This window comes from Tyto alba, unplaced genomic scaffold (assembly GCF_018691265.1).
Source record: "Tyto alba isolate M040663 unplaced genomic scaffold, T.alba_DEE_v4.0 Super-Scaffold_33, whole genome shotgun sequence".
NCBI classification, from domain to species: Eukaryota; Metazoa; Chordata; class Aves; order Strigiformes; family Tytonidae; genus Tyto; species Tyto alba.
In genome coordinates this window covers 6,826,142-6,850,984 of record NW_024881308.1, presented here as the reverse complement: position 1 = coordinate 6,850,984, position 24,843 = coordinate 6,826,142, and the positions used below count along the sequence as shown (strand labels likewise).

Here is a 24,843-nt window from a genome sequence, read left to right as displayed (position 1 = left end):
GCACAGTTGGGTCTTTAAGCCCCATTTCCAGCTCTCCTCACTGCCACTGAGCAGTATTTTTGGCTCACGCTGACACACACAGAGAAAGCCGAAAGGCAGTACAGAGGGACTGTGCATCATGCAAGACCTCCGGCAGTCAAATGCAGGCTAATCTTAGGTCTCTTTGGTCAGAAAATATCTGTTCCAGAATTATATTTAGGCAGATGATTAGGGACCTGTTGGCCAGCTACCCTCAGAAGACAGGCAAGAGGCATCATGTTCCCCCTGCAAGAGAAGGAGCCAGCTCAGCTGCCGTCACCGATTGTGCTGAAAGACCAAGGGCATTGGCTTAATCCAGCCACATCCTGACTTGCAGAGTGTCTGAGCATGTGGATGCTCCAAGTCCTTCATTTTAGTTGAAGACAGGGGCATGTCAGACCTCCAAAAACTCTAATCGAGCACTAAATGGTTGGAAAGTCTTTCAGCAAACACTCCCCTGCCCCAGCTGACAGTGCTGTGCAACAGCCAGGCAGCCCAGGCTGCAGCACTTCTGGCTCCCAGCATCAACCAACCGTGCAAAACTCAGGAGACGGGGCAAAAAATAATTGTAAATTATTTTTCATACACAGCAGAAAAAGTGAGAGTACAGTGATGGCACTGCTGCTTCTAGCAGTGATACGTGTCCCTTTGATTACCGCAAGGAAAAGAACACATGAGGTTGGAACAACCTGCATCCATAAATCCAACTTGCCCCGTTTAGCAAGGGAGCAGGGCTACCTCCCCTCTGGCTGTCAGAGTGCTCCGACCTGGCAAGAGAAGGCAGGAATCAGGCTGCCAAAGCCCCCATCACACTTACCAATTAACCTTCATGCTCTAGCAGGGGTACCATGGCTCTCATTGTGGATCATAGTTCCTAACAGTCACCCTTGAACAGAAAGGCAAGAGGATTTATCTTTTAATATAAATTTGTTATTTTATTAAACAGGATTAACTGTCCAGAATCCAAACAAGCAACTCTTCTTCAAAAACAATTTTTGCTGAAAAATTACCCCAAAATGCCTGGTTCTTACTGCAATCGTGTTCTTAAAAGTGATGCTTTATCATTTGCTTTATAAAAGTAAGAAATTAACTCTCTCATATCCATGTATCTAGCTATACACACATATATATGTGTATATATATGCACCATATACTTCAGAGGTGAGTATTTTACTCGGAAGACAAATATGGAAGCCCAGAAAGGATGGAAATACTCCCAGCACATGGTTGCTGCTGCCTGAGACTGGACCAGTCTCACACACTGTCCGTGGTAATGGTAACCACAGCCCCTTGTCAAAGGCAACTTTTTGGTACAGTATCTTTGGAGTAAGCATCTTGGCAGATACCCGGGATGCTAAAGCACACCACACAGTCACATAAGAAAATGATGGTCTCTTCTCTGGATGCACAGCTCTATTGCATATTAAGTAAAAATACTATAACACACCAAAATTGCTTAGGAATTTTGGTGAATACTTCTGTATAAATTCTCCACCAAACTGAAGATCTGACTTCTAGCCAGCGTTGTGGTTGAGTGAGAGAAGCAATTCACGTGGGACCTGAGTCAACATGTGACCTTGGGCCCTAGCTTATTAATTTCCTTAGTTTTAATGGTGCCTAAAGATTACATCAAGTCAGGAAGAGGGCAGAATGGTTAAAACAGGCAATCAATCATGGTTTTTCCAAATCCTAAACAAAGATAAAGGAAGAGCAAACTGCAGTTCACAGGAATTCTCCAAGATGAATACAAAACTAGGAAAAGTCCCAGACGGCAAATTTTGGCCCAAAATGGTAAAAATATGTTCCAACTTCCTATGCATGTGTGAGCATGGTCGTGGCCAGCTGTGAGCACAGCTGGAGCCTGTGCCCAAGGTCTGCGCTTCTGTGGCAGTGACATTGGGAGTCTGATACATGGGAGTCCTTGTCCAAGAAAGGATGCCAAAAAAATTTTTTTGTTGTTGTTGTTGTTTTTAAATGCCCTTCATGGGCAAGAGCACCAGCTTCCAGCTTGTTCTTGTTCTGGTCTTGTTAGTCCAAGACTAACCCCGGGTAAATATAGCTGTGGCTAAACCCTCCTACCCACATGGATGGGAATAAAGCCTGTTTCGGAAGTCTTGCTCAGTCCCTGTCAGCACTAACATACCTTCTTCCTAGAAAGGTGAAGATTAACCGAAGCCACAGTCACAGTTAAAGGTGGTTGCTTCTGCACTGCAGCCAAGGGCTAGGCAGGTCAGGGAGGCAGGACACCTAAGCAGAGGAAAAGGGGCAAAAACCAAAAAAAACGCAGGAGAGGTTCTTCTGTTCGCATTTGCAGTACAGAAAGACTGGTAGATGGAAACGGAAGTCAGGCTGGGAGGCAGCTTCAGTCTGTTTGCACAATAGCACGATAGGAAGCTGGATATCCATTTGGGAGAGAGCTTGTGGGGGTGATGGGTAGGTGTATGTGATAGCCTGATTCTGCTTAGCACTGTGAGGGTTAACACAGGGCTGCCAGTAATAGAGACCGACTCCGGGCACCTTCTCCCAGTGCTCCCACTAGCACAGAGCCAAGCACGCATGAAGAAGGGCCACCGCTCCACGCTGCTCACAGGGATGGATCACGATGCGTTGGGGACCATCCCATAGGCTTCATACAGCGTGTTGAGCAGCTCCTGCTTTTCCTTCTCAGGTAAGAAGCTGGACTGAGCTGCATTGATGTTCTGGGGAGACAGAGGGGGAACATAAGGGAGACATTAAGACATATCAGACATGAACATGTGGTTGTGCACATCCCAGCATCTGGCTCTGAGCAACAACAGGCGAGGGAGAGCGCAAAGTTTCCACTGCGAGATCCATTTCCACTACCTCATTTTACAGGGCAACTGCTCTGGCCACCACTAGCAACAGTCTCAAGAGGAATGAGGCAGGCACAAAGCAGAAGTCTTTAAACACTTTGGACTTTTTAGGATATGTACTTTAGTCCTGTCCCTATGCTCCCGGCTCCCCTTTGGACAAGGGTCTCTCCTGGCACAGTGGCGGTGGCAGCCTGATGCGCCGCTGATGGGACACAGCCTGGCTGTCTTGTGCAGAGACCTTTCTTTTATTACACAGAAATAACCTGGCTTTCGCAAGAACAGGAGAGGACAGCTGTGGATCCAGGATCCCAGAGCTCAGAGCTGTCCTTGTTGCCCCTTCCAGACCCAGAGAGTGATGTCTGTAGGAGAGAGGGACTTGTTCCTCCAGCCAGAGCTGAGAGCAGGACTGACACTCTCTTGTAAAGTGCATCCCACACTTCCCAATTCAAGCCAGTATCCTGGGGGACACGTAGGTGAAAGTGCTGAGCGTGACTCTAAATGCAAACCAGGAAAGGTTCACTTGGTAACCAGGTAAATCAAACTCCCAGGAGTTATCCTGTCTATCCTGAGTGAATAATTAGAAAATCAAGGATGTAATCAAGACACATAAATGACTGTGTGTACCCAAACCAAAGCCAGCAGTCACTTTGCTTTCAGCTCAGTTGTTGCATACTCGTGTTATACATGCAAAAACTGCAAGCACTTCTGTACCTGCTGAATGTTGCTAATTTCTGGGCCAGGCCTTGAAATAACCTACCTGCAATTCCAAATCCAGAAAAAAAAAAGCAAAAGGCACCTTCCTTCCTTCCTTCCTGCTAAGACCTGCTGTGGGGACATCAGCGGACAATTGCCACTCTGACCTGTTCCCCATAAAGCCCAGGCAGTCAGCCCAAGCGAAGCAGCCCCTGCCGAGCTCACCCTGCGCTCTCACCCCCCTGCTCCCCACATCCCCCTCCAGCCAGCTCAGCAGCCACCTTCAGCCTCGTGCTTACAAGGCCAGAATTTTCTGATTGCTATTGAAAAATCTTCAGCCTATAAAAAAAACCAGCAGGTTGTTCTGGGCTGCACCCAGGACATCAGCAGAACACCCAGCCAAGGCCGACTTACCACTCTCTTGAACTCCTCTTCAGTGAAGCCCATGTAGTCCTTCACTATGCTGTAATCCTTGTCAATATTGGAGTTAAAGATGAGGGGGTCATCCGTGTTAATAGAATAGTTAGCTCGATCCTTCCTAAATCTGTAAGGAAAGTGGGTTGAACCAGTGGGTAAAACATTGGATGCAGCACGGGTCATGCTCTTCTCAGGGTAGAATGCAGCAAAAGCAAAGACCTCACAGCTGTCCCCGCAGCTTGCGTTGCTGGACATGCACAGGGCTCGGTTCCTCTCACCACTGATCTGCTTCTCCGGCGGAGGGAGGAGCAGGGCATCTCTTAGAGGCTCAGCAACCTCAGCTCCCAGCCACAAACCAGTGTGCAGCACCTCACACCCCACAGCTCAGAGCTGGGGCAGGAGGGACAGGACAGGACAGCCTCTCCGAGGGACCCCCACATCCCCCCCAACCGCACCAGGCCCCTCGGAGCCAAAGGGCAAGGATGTACCACATTTTCTCAAGCAGTGAGATATGCTATAAAGCAATGAAGCAGCTATATTCAACCCAAATCTTGGTTATTTAAGATTGCACGTAATTGAGAAGTCTTACTGTGCTACTGGGTGTTTCCTGAAGTCTGGAAGACATGCTCCAGTGAGATAACTGGACCAAGGGCAGACCTGTTTGGGGGAGTTAAACATGAAAAACGGAATCAGCCATGCTGCTCTGAACCCCAGCTGTGTATGCAGATAGCTAAGCACGCTGGCAAAGCCAGATACAGGTCTAGAGCTCTGTTCACAGCTACCCCTCAGCACTACTCCGACAGACCGGTGCACGTGGACGTGAAGAGCTCGCAGCCTGCGTGGCAGCAGCAGGAGCCAGCGGGATATTTCCCATGGCCAGTCAGCCACCCACCATGTGTCAACTACAGCTAAGAAACCACTGGCATTAAGTATATACATACATATTCCATATTAGTTGGATACACCCATTCTGGGGAAAAGCCAAGGAAATTTGCCCATGCATAATAACTATCAGGCACTTCCACCCAGACAGGCTCCAGTACCGCAGCCCACTTTGTGGGAGGAGACACCTGCAGGCTTGAGGTATATAAATTAGTGAATAAGCCGTCCAAAATTTATCCTCAGCCAGACCAGAATCCATTTCTCTCTGCTACACACCTCCTGCAAGCTGTTGTGCACCTCAGTGCACCTCACAGCAAAGATCCCAGCAAACAGCCAAGTCTCCCCACCAATTTTGCTATGAAGATCTGGGCATCCAAGTTCAGTGGCAACATTCCCAAACATGTGGTCAGCACTCAGGTGTCAGGTCGTGTCCCTGGCTGTAGCACAGCCCAAGTGAAGGCTGATTTTCCACTTGGGCAGCAGCTACCTGGCAGTCACCCTCCCATCATACATCCTTACCTCAAAATGCATCTTTGCTCTCAACAGCTCCTTGTAGAGCTCAGGGTCCTCCAGGACATGGTAGCCATGGCCAATGCGCTCGGCCTTCAGGATATAAACTGCCTACAGAGCACAGGAAAACTACGTACAGCCTCTGAGCACCAGCTCAGCTCCTGCCTGCCCAGAGATCCCTGCCCCACCGTGGGTGCAGCTCCGGGGAGGTCCTTCTCCGAGCTGTCGGGGCCAGACCTCTGCCTGGGTCCCCGATGTCTGCTCTGCTATGAATACAGAGAGGACTCGGGCTCCTCTCTCCCCAGTGCAGGGGCACTTCCCACCCCTGCCCCTCTCTCTGCCCCAAGCCGGGAGCTCCTCATACCTCCTTGATCATGGCAGGCGGGCCAGCCTCCCCAGCATGGACAGTACGATGAATCCCACATCTTTCAGCTTCCTGCAAGGCAAGGGAGGACACGCTCCTGTCCCATCACCCACAGCAAGGTCAGCAAACCCCTGGGCTGGCACTGCTGTCGGGGGCACAGCAGCAAACAGGGGTCCACGCAAAGAGCCTCCAGATCATGAGCCCTGCACCCCGAGAGGCGCATGCTCTCTGCTGTAGCACAGGTTGCAAGAGAAGAGCTCAGTAATACCAGATGTAGAGGAGCTTAGAAAGCCTGGTTACCTTCCCTTGGAGCCCAGCCAGACTCCTCAGGGTTTTTTAATACTGGGTGAGCTCACCGCTGTCTCCTCTCTAGACAGCAGCAAGCTCGAAGCTCTCCTTTCTCCACCTACTTGCCCTTATGCATGAACCTTGCAGCAGCTCCTGTCTTTGAAACTTCTACCTTTATGGCTGGCTGCAGCCAAGTGGGAGAATTTAAAAGTCTTCAGGGCAGAGATGAAGTGATGCTCAGACACCGAGTGCCTCCCTCCTGTAAGGGGCTGGGTTGGAGGCAGCCCAGCTGGGAGGACCCTGCAGGTTTGGCTTTGGGAGCATTTTGAGATTCTCTGCCTTGCTGGAGAAGAGCCACACAGCTGGTGGCAGCAGGCAGGCTGCAAGCCCCATCTCGCAGCAGACACTCTTACCAGGCACTCCTTCAGGGATTTTCACTCATGATTTTTTTTCAGTTACTTAATTTTCACCTCCTCATGTGCTGCACACCCAGGCCCTGCCTGGAACATCTGTGGAACTGCCCTGTGTGCATCAACCTGAAAGGCACTCTGTGCTCCCTACATTTAAGTGAGTGTTGTTTTTTCCCAAACAGCTAACTTTTTAACACTTTTTTTATATAACAAAATCCCTCTGGCCAAAGTCCCAGACCAAGAAGAAAGACAGACTCACACCAGCACTGAGATTTTCCACTTGTTTCTACAAGGGATGAAAACAAACCAGAAACTCTTGTTCCCCCACTCCCAAGACAGGCATCCCTAACTAACCCAACAGGAACTGGGATACAAGCAGAGGGGTCAGGAACACCACATGCACCAGGACTTCCACACTAACCCTCCTGGCCACTGAAGCCTGACCCCCCATCCACTGCAGCCAGGAGAGAGTTTGTGTCTAACATCCAGCCACGGGCATATCTTCCCTGGAGTGGCTTAATCTCTTTTTTTCAACCCACTTGTCCAAGGACACGTGATGCTTCCCTTGGCTACTCCTCCAAGAATTGCTGCCTCCTTGGACACGATGGTCCTGGGATCCTTGGCTGTGCATTTCTTCCCTGGTGCTCCTCTGCAGCCAGCAGCCACAGTCGAGCTTTTGCCATTATCTGCTCCTTCCCTGAGAGCTGTTGGGCAGAATGTGCCTGCCTGAGCAACACCACAAGTCTCTCCGATTTCCCTGGATGCATTACATACCCCACAGAGCACAGCAGCAGTATTTATGGGAACACACTTCCCTGACATGCAGGCCAAGAGAGGCCAATGGCCAGGAGCGGGGTTTGCTTCAGCATCTCAGAGCCTGAGCGAGTCCCTGGAACAGAGACAAGATGCATCCTTCGGACGGGGGAGTCTGGACCTGGGCACTGCTGGCACACCAGGGCAGGATGAGAGACGCCTGCCTGTTGGTTAATAAAACCCTGTGCCTGCATCTGTCTCTAACCACTCAATTCACCCAGCACAGGCAGACCTTGCGTTGGCTCCCACTGATGGGGGCAAAGACCCTGAGAAAGCCCTGTAATGTTCCATCCCTGAGTGCTGCCTGCAAAGCACCATCCTCTCCAGCAGTGGTGGTGCACAGCCTCCTTTTACACTGATGCTGGGGACCAACAAACTCAAACTCCCACCAGCAGAGAGGAGTGAGGCGTGAAGTCTTCCTTCTGAGCCACCACAAGGTTCTGATATCTAGCACAAGTCTCGGACCAAGCTCCCAAAGCCATTCCAGCATTTGCATTTGAGATGATCAGATAAAAGCACTTCAGGTGTGCAGCTGCTTCTCTGCTCCTCCAGTGATTTCTGCCAGACTGGAAAGGCCAGTCTCTTCCACCCCTGGCTGTGGTTTCGTGGAGCCCCAGGAGCAGACCCCAGCCGACAGCAGTGGAGTGCTGCTGGGGGGGACCCGGGCTCCACATCACTTGTGTTGCACTCAGTGCTATGGGTAGTGCGCTGAACTCCAGCTCTAAGGCTGTGTTTAAGCAATGATGACTGCCATTACTAATGTAGGAAAAATAAACAAATACTTTTGCTATTTAACAATGTTTTTGATAGCTGCAATGAATTTTTAAACTCTTCCAGCTGTTTGCAGCCTGAGTAACATACTGCATGTCCCCTCAATACAGGTTTTTCTCATAATTTCTTTTAAGAAGCTTATTAAACAAACCTCGTAAGCCTTCTTATGCTCAGAGGAATTCTCCACTTTCAGGGACTCATCCCCAGCCAGGTCGATGGCCACCACAGAGTTGTTTTGATACTTCTTGCAGAGCTCTACCACCTCTGGAGACCAGCCTGGAAGAGACAGCACTAGGGTTCAGGAGAAAGCACTGGCAAGAGTTGCACCTTCAGCATTTTTCTAAACAAATCCTGGTCATGTAACTAGAAGGCTAGAACTATTTTCTTCAGTCTTTCATAAAATTTGACGCTCAAAAAGAAAGCTAACAAACTCCTAGAAAGGTCTGCCATCTTCACACAAATAAAAGCTGCCAACTGATTAGTCCATCATCAATCAAATGGAAACCAAATCCATCTGCAAGCTATAAAGCTGCTCTCATCATGTTTTTCTGCTCACTTTTAGCAGGGGAAAAAAAAAAAAACAAAAAACAAAAAAACAGGAGAAAAACCCAAACAAACAAACCAAACACGGTGGTGACTGCTGCAGTTGGCCCGAGGTAAGCTGAACTGGACAGCACAGGTGCTGTAACATGGTGAGGGGGAGAAATCCCCCAACCCACTCCTGAGCTTCCACCCTGTCCCAGGCTGGGCAAGGGGGAAAGGGAAGCACCAGCCCGTTGGATGTGTTGTGTCATGGAGGGGTTTGGGCTGGAGGGGTCTCTGGGGGGCCCCTGTACAACAGTCAGCACTGCCCTGCTGCAGAGCATCCTCAGCTCCCCCAGACATGATGACAGATGCTACTCCTGGTGGGAAGGAGCTGCTCAGCCTCCTGGAAGGCTGAACTTCAACACTCACAAAGTTTTATCTTTGCGGCATCAGTGAGAAAGAGAGTAGCAAATGGCTAACAACTACTTGAGCTATCTCTGATCAAGATAGAGGATAACTTCTGAGAAAGGCCAGGCATCTACCAGCTCATGTAGCACTTACCCTTAGCAAAAAGGCCAAGAAACAGAGATAAATGGTAGTGTTAATAATTAACAGGCACCTGCTGTGTACATACAATCACAAAATCATATAAATACATAAGAAAACATGCGCAATTTCATCTTTTTTTATCAGTTTACAAATCACTGGGTTAGAACCATTATTTTACTAACAAGTTTAATATGAGCTAGTTCTGGCTGACACCTCTGCCTTTCTCTCAACGGTTCATAAATTACAGGGTGGCTTCTCACTGTGCAGCACATCCCAAATACAGTGCTAGACACATCACAGGCTCTGGGTAAGAGCTGGTGCCCTGGGACACAGGCATGAGAATGCCAACGCGGTTGTTTGCAGGAGCAATCCCTCCTGCTGTGCAAGCCCATGTTGCACATGCCCTCAGATGCTCCTGTCACCACCTGCCTTTACCACTTGTGTGTTGGCAGGGACTGTAATTGGAGACAAGTGTGACACTGCCTTACAGCTTTCCAGTTTCTACAAAGAAAAAGTTTTATTCCTAGAAACCAGAAATTTAAGGGTCATGTTTTCCAAGTATTATTTGGGATTGACTGTGCAGGCAGGGAAAAAAAAAAAAACAAACACTCTCAAATCTCACAGTTTCCAAGAATATAATTTTTCACATTTCTAGACACAAATTAATTGTGACTGATTAGCAAAAATCTTTCCACCATCTACCCTACGAAGCTTACATAAAATTGTGGAGAAATATGAAGATATTCATAACAAAGTCTTCACATAGAACAACTACTGTCATTTGAATCATACGAGTCAGAACCTCACTCTGACTGCATCTTTCCCTAGAGGAAGATGCTCACAGAACTCAGCAGTCCAATAAAACACTGGGAATTGGGTTTTATTCCTATTCTGGGTCACAGCACCAGTTACCAGTAAAGTTCAGAGCTGATGATTTTATAAAAAACATTTTAAATGTGTGACCTAAGTATATTTTACTTGTGTTTCCACCTTAAACCAGCAGAGACTGCAGCCAGTGGGTTCTGTGGCTGACCCATGCTCCAGGCTAACGAAGGAGTACGCTGCTGTAGCAGCATGACCATGAGCGGGGAAAGTGCGAGATTTCATGGCTGGTCCTCCTCCCATGACCATTCACACTGGGACCCACCAGACGGTCGTAGCAAATGCAACAGCTTCAACTGGCCCAAGGAGAGCTCTGGCCTTTGGGCAGGGAGTGAGGCATGAGCAGAAATCACACCTGACTCAGGGAGGACAGAAGATGAGGCATGAGCAGAAATCACACCTCCCTCAGGGAGGACAGAAGAGCTCGCTTTGTCTCTTTAGCAAGACCTTTCAGACACTGGATGTACCCACAGACCCCCCATCTCGCATCCAGCAGACCCTTTCCCCATAGTGAAGGGAAGAGAGGACTCCCATCAAGAAAAAAACCCTACTCCTTCTCAGCACTGTCTGGTCCCACATCCTACCTAGGGCCATGGGACCAGGGCTTTCCCCGAATTTCTGCAGGGACCTGAACCCAGAGGACGTCACCCCCCGCCACGCGTCAGGGAAGGGGAGCAGAGCAGCAGGGGAGCTGCAATACATTACTTGGCATATGGCGCATGCAGCATAGAATAGACCTGGCTTTGATGCGGAAATCCCTTTCTCCATCCTGTAGTCCCTGATTTACGAGGTTAACGACTTCATCTGGAGTGAGGTCTCCCCTGCAGGGAAGAAAAGCCATCAGCAAGAGGCCGGACACCCACCAGGGAGGCAGGCAGGAGCTGCAGGTCCAGCCCAGCATCCCCACAGGACACCCCATATAAAACCCAGGCTGCCTGGGGTCCTGCTCGCCTTAACATCCAGAGGAGTCCAACGAGATCGCCCAGAGCTGAAGAGCACCTTTTACACCCATACCATGCTCAGATTTACCAGGTGTCAGGCACAAAAGCATGCAAAGATGACAGTAAGATTTAGAAAAGCCTCGGGGAACTGGATGCCAATCGTGCCCGAGCAGAGGAACCCGCTCTTTGCCAGAGCATCTCATTAGAGCACACAACTGCCTGCAGCCGAGCAGGGACAAGCACGGGGGCTCAATGCCCACCATAGCACATTTCGCAAAGGGCCACAGAGCCCAGCACTGATTTAATCACAGGCACACATCACAGAGGGGCTGACATGTAAAGAAGGTATCAGATCACCAGCCCCCTCCAACACTGCTGACCACCCGCCAGCTCAAATTCACATTTTGCGGGCAGGGAATCCACATCTGAATGCTGCTTTCCTGTGTGCGGAGAACACCTTCAGCCAGAAGTTTGAGCACAGCTGCTCTGCACATGCAGACTTAGGTGCCCAAAGCGAGGAATGTTAAAACACGGCAGCACACAGAGATATTATAAGATAAGAAATCCTATTGATGGGGAAGAGAAGTGGAAGCATGCCAGCGCTTGCTGAGTTGGAAGAGAGAGAAGGTTTGGTTACACCAGACGTCGGTGCCTTCTCCATGCCCAAGCAGCCACCCACCAGCTCCCCAGCACGGCAGGATCACTCACTCGGTTTGGCCCCAGGGGATGGGATCCACGCGGCAGTTGGCCAGGAGGTGAGGGCTGTACCGGACCTCCACGTAGATGACGCCTTCTTTTGCTTTTGTTTCCACGAGCTCGTAGGCAATCCTCCTCACCGCCTCACGGTCACCCCTGCAGGGACGGCAGTGGGACCCATCACTGGGACTCGTCACTCCCAGGGTACACTGGAGATGGGTAAGGTGACCTCCAAGGCTGAGCAACATTAGCCAAGGGGTCCTGCCAAACGCTGAGGGGGAAGAAGCAAAAAGTGTGGCACTCACGCAATGGCAGGCATGTAGTGGTTAAACTTCTCTAGAAACTGGGTAAGTGTCAGTGGTGATTTGTAGCTGACATGCTTCAGGAGATCATCAACAGTGCTGCCAGGGAGAGGAACTCCTCTTTTCCTGGAAAGGAAGCCATGTGTTACTGATGGCAAAGGCTATTGCATTATTAATCACTCCATTTCATAAAGTAATCACATTACAAACTGGCAGCCATTAACCTCCATTTCTTCAAAGAATGATACAGCACACAATGTCCTTCCAAAATCTCCTCACAGATTCATCCCTGAATCTCAGCTCGGAGCAAGGCAGTCCAAAATACAAGCAAAGTACAAACAAAACAAAATACAAGCACAACAAAGCCAAGCATAAACAAATCAGAAGACTGACGTGACAGGAACAGAGCCAGAGCACGGTTTAAGAAGGAGTTCCCCTAAAGTGGCTCTGAATATCTCCTAATCCCAGCAGCAGAACTGTCAAAATTCTTTAGAAAAGTTAATTTCCACTTATGCAGGCTCAAAGGCTTAAAAATCCATGGAGATGCTCCCAGGCCCAGGATCAGAAACACAGAAGTGTTGTGGCTCATGGGTTTAAATGCCAGCAGCAACTGCGAGCGAGCCAGTCCCCAAGCCCAACGTTGTGGCGGCATCTTCTCTGATGGGGAGACTTCCCAGTCGGGAGCAAATGGCAGTCCCAACAACTGCTCTCACCAAAGGAATGGAGATGGTAAAGAGCACGTTAATGCTTCCAAAAGGGAAGAGACCATTTTTCCCTGGAGCACCTGGAATCCTGGGTGGTTGGAAGTGTCCCCAGTGGGGTGACAGACAGGCTCGAGGGGATTTCCAGCCAAGGATGCTGCGCGGTTCCCAGGCAGGCTTTGCCACCCCCACCCCACCCCCTGTTACCCTGCACACGCCAACCTAAATTAGGAATAATAACTAGACATTTGTTTATAATCCTCTTTCCTGCCATGATGAATTACAGCCAACTGATGGATCTCTCTGCCAATAGAGACAAAACACCACAGACAGCTTTAGTGTCCTGATGCCAGCAACTATCCCGATGAACAGTCCACAGGGAAGCAGCCCAAAGACCCCGCTCCTGGGCTCAGCAAACGTTGCTCATTCCCTGCTCGGGCAGGAAGGAAACCAGCCCCATGCTCAGCCTTCACACGCAGTCTGCACAGATTAAGCTGCTGGCATTCAGCAGGGAATGTTCATCACTGTCAAGGCATCAGTTTTCCCCACAGCCTTGCCCTTTCCATGGCACTGACACGTCGGTCTCTGCTCCAGGAACTGTCCTGCATCTTCCTCCACCTGCCCAGGGAAAGTTTCCTACAGCAAAGCCATTTCCCTGACCTCTTTCATGTGCTTTCCAAAGGATTGCCTCCACGCAGCCAGCAGCGACAGTGCTTTGGGATGATCCGCAGAGCAGAGACACCGGAGCTGGGTCTGTGGCTGAGGGGGTCCCAAAGTCTGCGGCTTTGGGAGCTGCTGTTGCCCCATCCCACCTGGCTGGTAGCTGGGAGCCTTCCCGCAGCAAAGCTGCCCCACAGGAATGTGCTTGTGCCCACAGCTACCTCCAGCCACGGGCAGCGCCACGCACACCGTCCCACCGTGGAGACGGCACCTCCCCTGGGGACACCCAGTCCCACGAGGGGTCTGTCACGGCTCTAAATCCTTTGGTCTGGCAGGGGGGATGCAAAGCCTGACCCAGACCTGACAGAACTGGAGCCAAAGTTTCTAAAAATGGCCAAGTTCAGCCACTACCCAAGGGGGCTTGTGCATTCCAACAGCTTCAGGTTATTTGTGTGTGGTTAGCAAATTTATTTCCAGCTCTTTACCTTTAAAAATAGACCACAAGCAGCTTTCTGTGTCCAGGGTGAGGTTATTAAGGCAGTCCCCTACGGTCTCCCATTGCTTCTACATTTGTGTGAGTGCTAGTTTTAGAGCCCATGAATAGCACAGCCTTGCTCCACCCCAGCCAAGCGCGGCACCCGAGGGCTGCCAGCCCCAGGGGATGCCAGGGCTGTTTAAAAATAAGAAGGAACCGGGCACACACTTTTGCAAGGAAGGTCTCTATCCTAAGCAAGAGAGAGGGACATGTTCCTCAGATGGCTGGTGCCTCCTGGGCCTCAGGGCTCCTACAACCCTCCTGGGTGACTACGCCGGGATTTGTCCTTGCTGGCAGAGTCCCAGTGAGTCAGCACCGACTCTTCTGTCCGTGTGGACTTGTTCCAGCCCTGCAGCCCATCAGCAGCATGGGCAGAGCCAGCAGGAACCCTGACTCAGCTCACCGTGCCAGCATCCTGCAACGAACGAGACGCACAACAGATCCACCTTCCTTCCTCTGACTGCACTGCAAAACGTGTGGCTGCTCGCTGCATAAAAAGCTGCTTTAGGGAATTTCCCCTTCGGATTGCACTGACTTGGAGTCTGCTGGGCTCACAGGATGTCAGAACCACTTCCCAACCTCCTCCGAACTGATTTCCTCCCCAAAGTACCAGAACTGTACCTAGGAGCTGTTTCCTGAAATCTTTAAGCTTGCCACTTTCTCCAGCTGAGTGTATCTGCTAGTCTCCACTAGCTTTTTGAATAGTGACAGCTGGAAGAAGTCTTAAGTTTATTTTGCTTACAACCATGGGTCTGGGTCCTCACAGCAGTTAATCATTCACCCTGGTGCTTCCCACACAAGCTACACTGAAGCAAGAAGATGCACATGGGCTCTGTCAAGGAAACAACCTCCCTAAGTCACTGCCAAGTGCTTTCCGGGGTCACCCTCACACGAGTACAACTCCTGGACTGCTGGCATCAGGCAGCCAGCTCAGGGTTCAAAGGCACACAGCAGCAGGGCAGGGAGGAGCACCCAAGCTGGTTTTTCTTCTCGAGACTGTGGTATGGCCCCACCACCAAGATGACACTCCCAGCCTGCTTTCATTTTACTTGCTTTTGCGAGTAGGAGTATGGAAAAAGACATGAGAATACACTGACTCTGCCACTTCCCAGGTACACTTCAAAGGCAGACGGCTGTGTTTATGAGATCTCCTGTACTTTTCTCACGGTGGCTCCTCTTCGCTTGCCGGGCTTACAGGACCGAGGACAACCTCGCTCCCCTCCTGCTACCGGCGCGGCCCCGCTGCAGCACTGCGCGCTGGGGCGTGCAGCCAGGGGACCCGTCTGTGCAGAGGTGAGACCAGCACCGGCCAGGTTTGCTGCCTGCACAGCAAAGGAGAGAGCCTTCCCAGCCTGCCGGCACAAGCTCTTCTGTCGGAGAACTGGCCAAGCAGAAGAGATGATGCTTTTAAACTGCAGCTCCCAGAGCTTTCTTCCCCCCGGCAACTCACCTGCCAAAATGCAAGATTGTTTCGGGTCTAATGGCTCCATCCAGGTGGACGTGAAGCTCGACCTGCAACAGGATAGAGAGAAACTGGTGAGGTATTCTTAGAGCTGCAGCAAAAGTTTGGAGATGAGCAGCTGGTGCTAACACAGGTATAAATGCAGCCAGTATGGGGACAAAATCATTACAATAAAGAACAAAAACATTTTTAAAATACCATCATTATAAAGTTTATTTTTCAATATCTAACTATTGTCTAAATATTTTCTTATTGCTGCTACAGCTCACACATTTAATGGATCTTTAGAAACATACTCTGTTTCTAGTAATTCTCAGGAACTCCCCTATCCTTATTTAGCTTGCATGGTTTAGAGCTTGGGAAGAGTGAAGAAAGCAAACCCCAAACACCTTCACTTTCTAGCTTGCGGCTTCTTGAATTCACAGACACCCAACCATCAGTTAATTTGCTGAGAGTCATTATAGAAAAACTTTGACTTCACTTACAAGAATCAGCCCCTGATATATTGGCAACTACCTGGTATTATCAGAGCTTAGAGGCTTTCTAATCCTACTCATGGATCCAGTCCCACAGCACAAGGTGCTATAAAAAGCAAAAAGAACAAGAGCTGCCCCATAGAGCTGACAAGCTGGTTTCAGAAGAAAACACTTAAATTTTGACTCATTAAAAATGGGACAGTAACTCAGATCTCTTCACTCTGAAACCCTGTTTCCCAATTATTGATGAAACAATGGATTTTGGAGAAAGAGCCTCAGAAAAGCAAAAGCAAGCTTTTTTATATTAGACAGTTGGGGCTTTTGGAAAAACATGACAAATGTAATTTGAAAGTTGAACAGGGAACGAAAATATTAGCTGTAAAATTTTTCAGCTAGATCTTTGTATTTCCAGAACTGTTTTCTTTTAAGCAACGAAATAGCCTACAAAATACATATTTATTTTATTTTTTTAATTAAACTGTAGAGCAGCAACTTAATACACAAAGTGCTTGTTAGTTATAGCATTGTTCAAATTTTCCTGTGTAGATGATTGCTGCAGGATGCTGAGAGTAAGAACTGAGTAGGACTCAGAAGAGGACTGGATATTTGCATGGATAACTAAACCACCCAGGGTTACTAATTAAAACCCACAAACCCTCTGGCGTCAGGGTATGTATCAAACAATAACTACAAGGAGCTGGAAGAAAAATGAGCCAGCAGTCTCTACAAGCAGGGCAATGCATAATTGTCCACCTCAAAATACTTTCTCTCTCCTCCGAAGCATCCGGGAGCAGCTGGTGTGAGCTCAATGCTGCTGGCCTGGCTGCCAGCACGGCGCTGGCAGTGCCCATCTCTGGGACGAGCACTGGTGCCCATCTCATCTCTGGGACGAGCTCTGGTGCCCATCTCATCTCTGGGACGAGCACTGGTGCCCATCTCATCTCTGGGACGAGCTCTGGTGCCCATCTCATCTCTGGGACGAGCTCTGGTGCCCATCTCATCTCTGGGACGAGCACTGGTGCCCATCTCATCTCTGGGACGAGCTTTGGTGCCCATCTCATCTCTGGGATGAGCTCTGGTGCCCATCTCATCTCTGGGACGAGCTCTGGTGCCCATCTCATCTCTGGGACGAGCACTGGTGCCCATCTCATCTCTGGGACGAGCTCTGGTGCCCATCTCATCTCTGGGATGAGCTCTGGTGCCCATCTCATCTCTGGGATGAGCTCTGGTGCCCATCTCATCTCTGGGACGAGCACTGGTGCCCATCTCATCTCTGGGAAGAGCACTGGTGCCCATCTCATCTCTGGGACAAGCACTGGTGCCCATCTCATCTCTGGGACGAGCACTGGTGCCCATCTCATCTCTGGGACGAGCTTTGGTGCCCATCTCATCTCTGGGATGAGCTCTGGTGCCCATCTCATCTCTGGGATGAGCACTGGTGCCCATCTCATCTCTGGGATGAGCACTGGTGCCCCCACACTCGCCCCCATGCCCGCTTCCTCCCGCAGCCCACCGTGCAGAGACACCCATCACCCAACTCACGGCCAGGGCTTTCACTGACCACTTCTGCTGCGAAAGGCCATCACTGCTGGGATGGGACAGTGCTCGGGTTCAGGCCCCCTGTGCAGGGTGAACATGGAACCACTGCTGAAATGTGCACTGGTGGGGTGCAAAGCACAGGTGCCAGGCTCAGGGCAGCTCGAGCTACTGATCCTGCAGCGTTGCAATCAGCTGGCCCAGGGGTCATGAATATCCCCACTGACACCCCTGCTAGCAGGTTGTAAAAAGATATCCCCGTGACTTCTCCTACCCTCAAGACACGATCTGAATCTACAGGGATGAAGATTTTAAAAGGGCAAAATCTGATCTTTCCTCCCACCTCGAGTTACACAATCCGACTTAGGAGGACTAAATGTCCTGAGAAGCAGCAGATAAAATAACAGACTTTGGACACGATCTGCATCGCCAGATGTGGACTCCTGGCACATTTTCCACTCTTGAGCTCTGATTCCTATTCCAAAACCATGCAAGCTTCATTCCTTGAGGTTTTCAACAGCCCTTGTGACCTTCTGATGGAGTTACAGGCTTGAAACTCACTCATGCTGGATATAAAAACCAAGCAAACCAAACCTAATGGAGTCTTCTCACTGCAAGCATTTCTCAAGCATTTCCTGAAAGAACATCTCAACGTGACACTTCCATCAATGAGAAAGCAAATTCAGTGGTGTCCTTTACCCATGCAAGCCACCTCCTGCTGCAGCTGCAGGTGAGATGCCTGTAAAGCATCAAGACTCCTCTCCAACACCAGTAATAGACTCTTTCTCCACTGCCATGCATTTCTTTGGGTCTGGAGGGACCTTCACTAAGCATTAAGAAACTCTTGTGCAATGCTACTCAACCCAAAACTTTGTGGGCTTCCTCAAGGTCAGTGTTTGGGAGGTTGTTTTCTGCAGCTGGGAACTAATCCTGGCTATTTAGATTACCAAGGGACATTCAGGTAAAGAAGTAAGGGTATATCTACAAGGGTCTCCACCAAAAGCCAGCCCTAAATAAGGCTGTAATCAGCAGAGGCACAACCGAGAAGCTCAGCTCCTCCAGGAACCTTCCTTGCAAACCCTGCACGTTTCCAAACCCGTGGGAGGCTGCTCACTGCAGATTACACTGCAGCTCTCTTCCTGAGTGTTTGTTTTGGGCAAAGTACAAGACTTTTCTAGATACAAGTGGGTGACACGACCTTGCTTTAAGTCAAGGAAAGTACCCAGATAAAGATGAAAGAGTTTTCTCCGCTCTGCGGTTCCAGGAGACAATGCCCGAGCAAGCAGAAACAAGGTGAACGCGGGAGCCCAGCGCCGCTTCCAGGGCCCTGCTCCTCGGCACACAGAGGCTCGCACACGTGTGGTCTCCCAGTTTATTTGGCGAGGAAGCCCGTGCGCACAGATTAAATAGGGATCTTGATATTTGATCCAGGACCCCAACGGCACCACAAGCTGCACCAGCACCGGAGAGGAGACTTCAGCCATGCCAGGACCAGCAGTGCCTTCCCTTCCCGCTGCAAACCGGGGTGTGGTAACGACGGTTCTGATGAAGAACGAGAAAGCAGCAGAGCTCTCAAATGCTTTCTCGGGGCAGGAGCTCTGCTCTTCCCTCCGATGCAGTGAGGACCCTCAGGACCCCCCTTGTGCATCCACCCCTCAGCCCTTCCTCTGCCCCTCCACAGCCCTGAGAGCAGCTGAGAGCGAGTTCACCCGCCGCCGGCCAGTGCACCAAAAACTCACAGTGCAATTCAATAAAATCCCCGAGTTTGACTGAAGAGCTGTCAAAAGCCAGACGGATGAGTTCAAAAGACGTAACTGGCCATAAACTGTGCGTCCTCAGCACATACAACACCCAGCAAGCAATACCCAGCAAGGCTGTCAGAGCAAACCGAGCGTTTTCCATTTTTATGCAAAATAAGTTTTAGCTCAACCATGGCACGTGACTTGTTAGTGCAGATATCAGCAAGTTGGTTCAGATTTAAAAAAAGAAGTAGTCTTAAGGGCTCTGGTTTGACTTTTCTGAAAATATAGCAATGTTTCCTGTGAAGCTTAATAAGCCTCAAAAATAAATTCAAACATAAAATGAGGTACTGCAAACATGTATGTTCCATTCAAAGATCAAGTCTGATTATTCTCAATTTAGTGAAATTAAGAGGAAAAAGTTAACCAAACATTCCGAGTATTCTGAGTTACAGTCAACCCAACAGAATTTCTCTGTTACTCCCCAGTTTGCTCAGCAGACCATGGCAGAGCAGTTAACCGCTCAGTTCACCAATTACGTGGCATAAAAAGTACCATACAAGCTAGGGCATTTGAGAGAATTTCTGTATTAGGTGGTTTTAGTGTCTTTTTAAAAATATATACAATGAACAAAGTCAGACCTAACACCATGGTAAAAGTAACACCAACCTCACCTTTTATTTTGATGGCTTCCAGCAGATGTTAATAGATAATCCAGGCAGTCACTAAAGTTGCATCATTTTAAAACCCTTAGCACTGACTTTGCCCAGGATTATTTATTAGCACATTAAAAGGTGATAATTTAAAGTTTATTCTATTGATCTCAATAACTGAAAAACAGAATAATTACAACTGTCATTTGTCAATTCTTAGATACCCATAGCAGGAAAACATTAATAGAGAGCAAAATTCAACAAGAGATATGAGGAATCCCGATCACTGCAAAGAGAATGAACTGTGTTCCCCAAATATGAGTTTTATGAAAGCGGATCGTCAGGGGCAAAGTCATCCTCATCATAAACTCACAACAAACACTCACTTAGAAGCGAGAGGTGAGAGTGGATCAAGAGGGATGTGAAGCGCAAGAGGCACAGTATTATCCTCAAACCTGACAACACCCAAAAATGCGTTTTGGAGACAAACCTGCCGTAAGCTTTCAGGCTTGAGCCTTTAAAAGAGAAACGTGGGAGACTCCAAGACCCACATGACACACTGCTCCACTGCAAGAAATATTTGTGCTTTCTAGAGAAGCATTCACACAATACATGGGTTTGGCGACTGAGGGGGAGGAGGATGCTCCTGTGCTGAGCACCTTTTAGTACCATTGCTCCCGGCACCAACTACTCAACCTCCACCAGCCTCGGTACGAGGTCCCGGTGCCGTTAAGTTGCTGGTGGCTGTGTGCCACCCTCCCACGGGGACGGCTCCCACGGGGTGGCAGGGCCACGTCCCCCCCGAGCCGTCACAGACAAGGGCAGGGCAACGCTTCGGAGCAATAAACAGAGTCCTCGCACTTCGTGCAGCACCAAGCCAGTCCCTTACTGCTTTTGAGAAGTGGATCCGGGAAGGTTGTCCGAGAACGTGCCCGCAGAGCGTTATTGGGGGAAGGAGTGTGCACATCGCTGCGCAAGGTACGGCTGAGGCCGATGCAGCCTCGGCAGCACCAGGATTTGACCCATGCCAAGCTGGTCAAGGGTCGGGTTGTGCACAAGAAGTGGATGAGCCAAAGAAAATATCATCCTCGGCACGCCCTTATGATCTTGCACACCCACAATAAGGATCACCTATTCTTTAAATGGTTTGTTTGTTTGTTTTTCAGTTTGGCACCCAAGGCAAATACCTGCACTATTGGCTCGGCGCTGATGGGCAGGTCTGTCTCGAGCTGGGGGAGGCTGTGGTGCTACAGGGAGCAGGACAGGGCGCCCACCCAGACGCCCCGGGGTACGGCCAGCGCCCCGCAGCAGAGCGGGCGCTGTCGCTGCCAGCCGGGTTTGGGCACCAGGCGCTCTCCTCGCCACTGACGGGGCACACGCAGCTACAGCCAGTCCTGGCCCATCTCTCCCCATTCCCAGGTATGAAGGGCACGCCAGCGATAACTGCCTCCCTTTGGGTAGGGACAGGCCCCGAAATGTGGTGACAAACACAGCGTGTCCCAGGAGGACGTGCGGGAACACCTGCCCAACGTGACCTGGTGCTTATTTTGGAAACACATCCAGCGGCAGCTACACCGGCTGCTGGGAGGGTGCAGGCCCGACCCCAGAAGCCCCCGTTCCCACCCTGCTCCCCACAACGTGGCTCAAGGCACACGGGAACCGCAGGAGAAGAGAGCCACGTGTCCCAAAGCCCCCGAGCTGGGGCCGGCCAGGAGAGGACCCAGCAGTGAGCGAGGACACGGTCTCTGCTCTGGTTGTGGAGCAGAGCGGGAAGAGGCTGATGGTCGGTGTCCAAGGAATGGCAGACTTCTCTGGTCTTTTATGGCCTATGATAAGCAGGGTTCAAAGTCACCCTCCAGCAGCTCCCTGTTCATCTGCTGCAGTCGCTGGGAGTCAGCGAGATCCCAAAAAACGCGGAGGCAGCCCTGGCCCCACGTTCAGCTGGGGCTCGAATCTGCTCCAGTTACCAGAAACATCTCTAAAACACAAAACTGATCGTTCCCAATGGCAGGGGGTCCAGGGCAATGAATAGGGCTCATTAACTGACTTCAGACCCATTTTTTTTTCCCAAGCCTGACTTAGCAGGTTCACAGGACTGAAAGGGACTGCCTGACTCAGGAAAACCAGTCTCGTAATTGCCAGCAACCAGACAACAGAAGCCTGATCTTAGTGGTTAAACCCTGCATGGTTTTTCCTAGGTGTCTCTGGCATCCCACTCTCCCATGCACTGGAAAAGTAGGAAGAAGCACAAGTGAAAGAAGAACTTAACTTGCTTCTCTCAGCCAAAAGTTTAAAATCACTGGGGTGAACCAACAGCTTTTGTTCTTAGTGGAGCTGATGAAACACCAACATCTCCCAAAACTGAAGTAGCCTTAGAAAGGCTTTAACCCTTAGCAGATGTCAACGCTCCTTGGATTTTGGTATCAATATTTGCCTGATATTGCATGGGTCACCTTCCCCAAGAGGGAAACCTCATGCAGTGATGGAAGAAAGCAGATCAGACCCGTGCACACACACTTTTCTAAGTACACTAGACTTTCCTGGTGTGAGCTCAAATTGAGAGATAAATGGTTTGGGAGTGATAGGAAACACAAACAGCGGCCAAAAAACCCCCACCTTTTGGGTTTTCAAAGGCAACTTTCTTCCCCAGGAAAGCTGTATGCAGTTGCTACCACTCAGGGTCTCCCGGAGAGGGACCACCATGACCTTCGCATCACTTTTTTTGGTCTCCTCCGCCCCGGCCCCTTGCTGCCCACCAAGAGCCCAACCTCTCCTTGGCAGTCGGTGCCAGGGCCCGAAGGCAGCCAGGCAGAGAAAACCTGCTCCCCATATGCCAGCTTACCCAGACCACAGCCTTAGAGCTGAGTCCTGCAGCACAGAAAGCACTCTGCCATCAGATAAAGGGTTATAGATAACCACGTGTCATCATCTTCCTGCTCAACCTTTTAATAATCTGAATAATAAACATGTTACTGTATGATCCTAGTTGAGATGTATTTATACAGCACATGGTAAGAGCAAAAGACTGGAGCACCCTCTGAGAGCAGTCACCAAGTCTTGGGTATATGAGGAGTAACTGAACTAAATGTTTAAGAGAAAAAAAAAAAACAAAAAACAAAACCACAACAAACCCGCAACAAAAAACCCACCCCAAACCAAAAATACACGCACAAAACAACAAAACCAAACGAAAAAAACAAGAGAAAACGTTCAGCTTAGTAGACCAAGGCAACGGCTGGAGTGCCGGACCCTTCAGGGCTTGTGCCTCTTTCCCCGCCGTGCCCCGGCCGGGCTGCCAGCGCATCTCCAGCCCGGAGGCGCAGGGTGACCCTGCCTGGGTGCTGGGGTGTCCGTACCCCGGCTTCCCCCCGCTCCCCGCTGCACCCGCCCCGGCCCCGGGGCACGGCCCGGGTCCCCCCCACTCCCCCCGCCGGGGCACAGCGCCCCAGCCCCGCCGTGCCCCCCGCTCCCCGACCCGGCGCCTCACCTTGGGGTCCCCAAAGACGCACAGCCCCCGCTCCATGCCTCCGCTCCGCTCCGCGCCCGCCGCCCGGCCCCGCCCCCTGCAGGGCCCGCCCCCTGCAGGCCCCGCCCCCTGTTGGGCCCCACCCACCGCCCGCCCCGCCGGTCCCCGCGGCATCCCGGCGGCGGAGCTGCCCCGGGGTCCCGGAATCCCGCCCGGTAATGAGCCCCCCCCCCCTTCCCTTTCCCCCCGGGGCGGTGTCGCGCCTCCTCCGAGAACACCCAAGGGAAATAAATACAACCCGATAAAACAACGGCTCAGCTCGTACAACGGGAACGTGACCTCCGCCTTGGACTGCAATCTTAAGCCAATGCAACAATTTATTTTTTTTAACCTAAAAAGGACGTAATTGTTCGGCTTAGGAATGATCATCCCTCACCCCCTTTCCTGCTCGCAAAGCTGCTGCTTGGTGACTCACTTTTTTTCTCCGATGGCTTTTTGGACTTGTCTGGTCCGTCACACACCTGCTTTCAGCCCTGCAAACCCATGCTCAGCGTTTCATTTCTTATTTTTAGTGACCTGGCCACGTTCTATGCTGCTCCTCTGCCTCCTGCCTTCCTCTCCCATAAGCAATGCACATGGCAGTCCATGTCATTGAGGGATGGTGGGGCAGAAAGTCCTGCTCCTCCCCACCAAGCATGGCTTCTCTGATACTGGAGAAAGCAGAGCTTTCAGCCACTCCAATCTTGAAGCACCCACAAAGTCGCACCCATTTTGCTGAAGGCAAATCTGCAAGGTGAAACCACTCCCCTTAGTGAGCTTCGAGGAGCATCCCTTGGGTCCTGGCACAGCCCTGGGCAAGATGAGATCTGAGCTACCTGGAGGGCTGTGAGCAAGCAGGTGATGTTTCCAAAATCACTACAGAGATGGGGGCCACAGCTTCATTCTTCATGTCTGGAGTTCACCTGCCCACGTGAGGCTGTCCCCAGACTGCGGGCCCTTTCTGCAGAGAGCCTTGGAGATGAAAATCACTGTATCAACATAACATACTGTCATTGCTTGTGCTGGTGTGTAAGCAGAGAAAGTACTCGGGGCTGTTGAAACAAAAAAAAAAAAAAAAAAAAAAAAGGGGTCCAAACAATAGTCCTCAAACCAAGGTTGACTTCTGAGTGAATTCCCCGACCAGCAACCAGCATCTTATCAGCAGCATGAAGCAACCAGCATCTTATCAGCAGCATGAAGCAACCAGCATCTTACCAGTGTGAAATGCAGCCCTGAGAACAACCCCTGGAAACTATAAGTAAACAACAGGAAGTAACTATAAACCCCAAATGTAAAGAAAAACAGAAACTCCTCAGACGTGCCCGGGTCCTGGCCAGATCCGGACACGCCTGAGTGAGGCATGTCAATCTACCAGATACCTCCCCTGCGTTTTGTATAGACTTGTTTGTTAAACTGTATAAAAGCCGGGCCCTCTCACAGCACAGACACAGACCTCACCCACGAGCGGACGCCCTGCGTGGGACTTCCCAGCTGCCGGGAAAGGCTCTGCGACCCTTCGCTGGGACGGGGCTCCCCAGCTGGTGCACGGGTCGGGGGGATGGTAAAGTAGGAGGGCAACTGGTGACGGATCTTTCTTAATCACTATAGCCAGCTTTATGTAGTAATGACTGGGTGCTTTACCTTGCTTATTCTTTCTGCTGCTTTAAACTAAAGTAAAATA

General features: G+C 50.5%; 1 protein-coding gene across 2 annotated transcripts; it reads right to left on the bottom strand.

Annotated features, from left to right (window-relative positions):
* Nucleotides 1–932: 932 nt before the first annotated feature.
* ADA (adenosine deaminase) lies at nt 933–24,640 on the bottom strand. Of its 2 annotated transcripts, none has more exons than XM_033003672.2 (11): nt 24,621–24,640; nt 15,242–15,303; nt 11,899–12,021; nt 11,606–11,749; nt 10,662–10,777; nt 8,152–8,276; nt 5,719–5,790; nt 5,364–5,465; nt 4,552–4,619; nt 3,960–4,089; nt 933–2,717 (listed from the first exon to the last, which is right to left on the bottom strand). In XM_033003672.2, exons 3-11 carry the CDS (start codon nt 11,910–11,912, stop codon nt 2,616–2,618), a joined length of 873 nt encoding a protein of 290 aa, XP_032859563.1. In that variant the 5' UTR covers nt 11,913–12,021; nt 15,242–15,303; nt 24,621–24,640; the 3' UTR covers nt 933–2,615. The 2 variants fall into 2 exon arrangements, with proteins under 2 accessions (XP_032859563.1, XP_042657210.1); XM_042801276.1 differs by lacking the exon at nt 24,621–24,640 and adding an exon at nt 23,145–23,218.
* Nucleotides 24,641–24,843: the final 203 nt, after the last annotated feature.

Bases quoted from the DNA above. Each gene is read 5' to 3' on its own strand.
- ADA (XM_042801276.1), bottom strand. From the start codon at position 23,180: ATGGAGCGGGGGCTGTGCGTCTTTGGGGACCCCAAG. The intron at 12,022-15,241 runs GTGAGTTGCCGG...CTTCCTTTCCAG, and splicing joins ACAATCTTGCATTTTGGCAG to GAAAAGAGGAGTTCCTCTCC. The intron at 5,466-5,718 runs GTATGAGGAGCT...TGTGCTCTGTAG, and splicing joins CGCCTGCCATGATCAAGGAG to GCAGTTTATATCCTGAAGGC.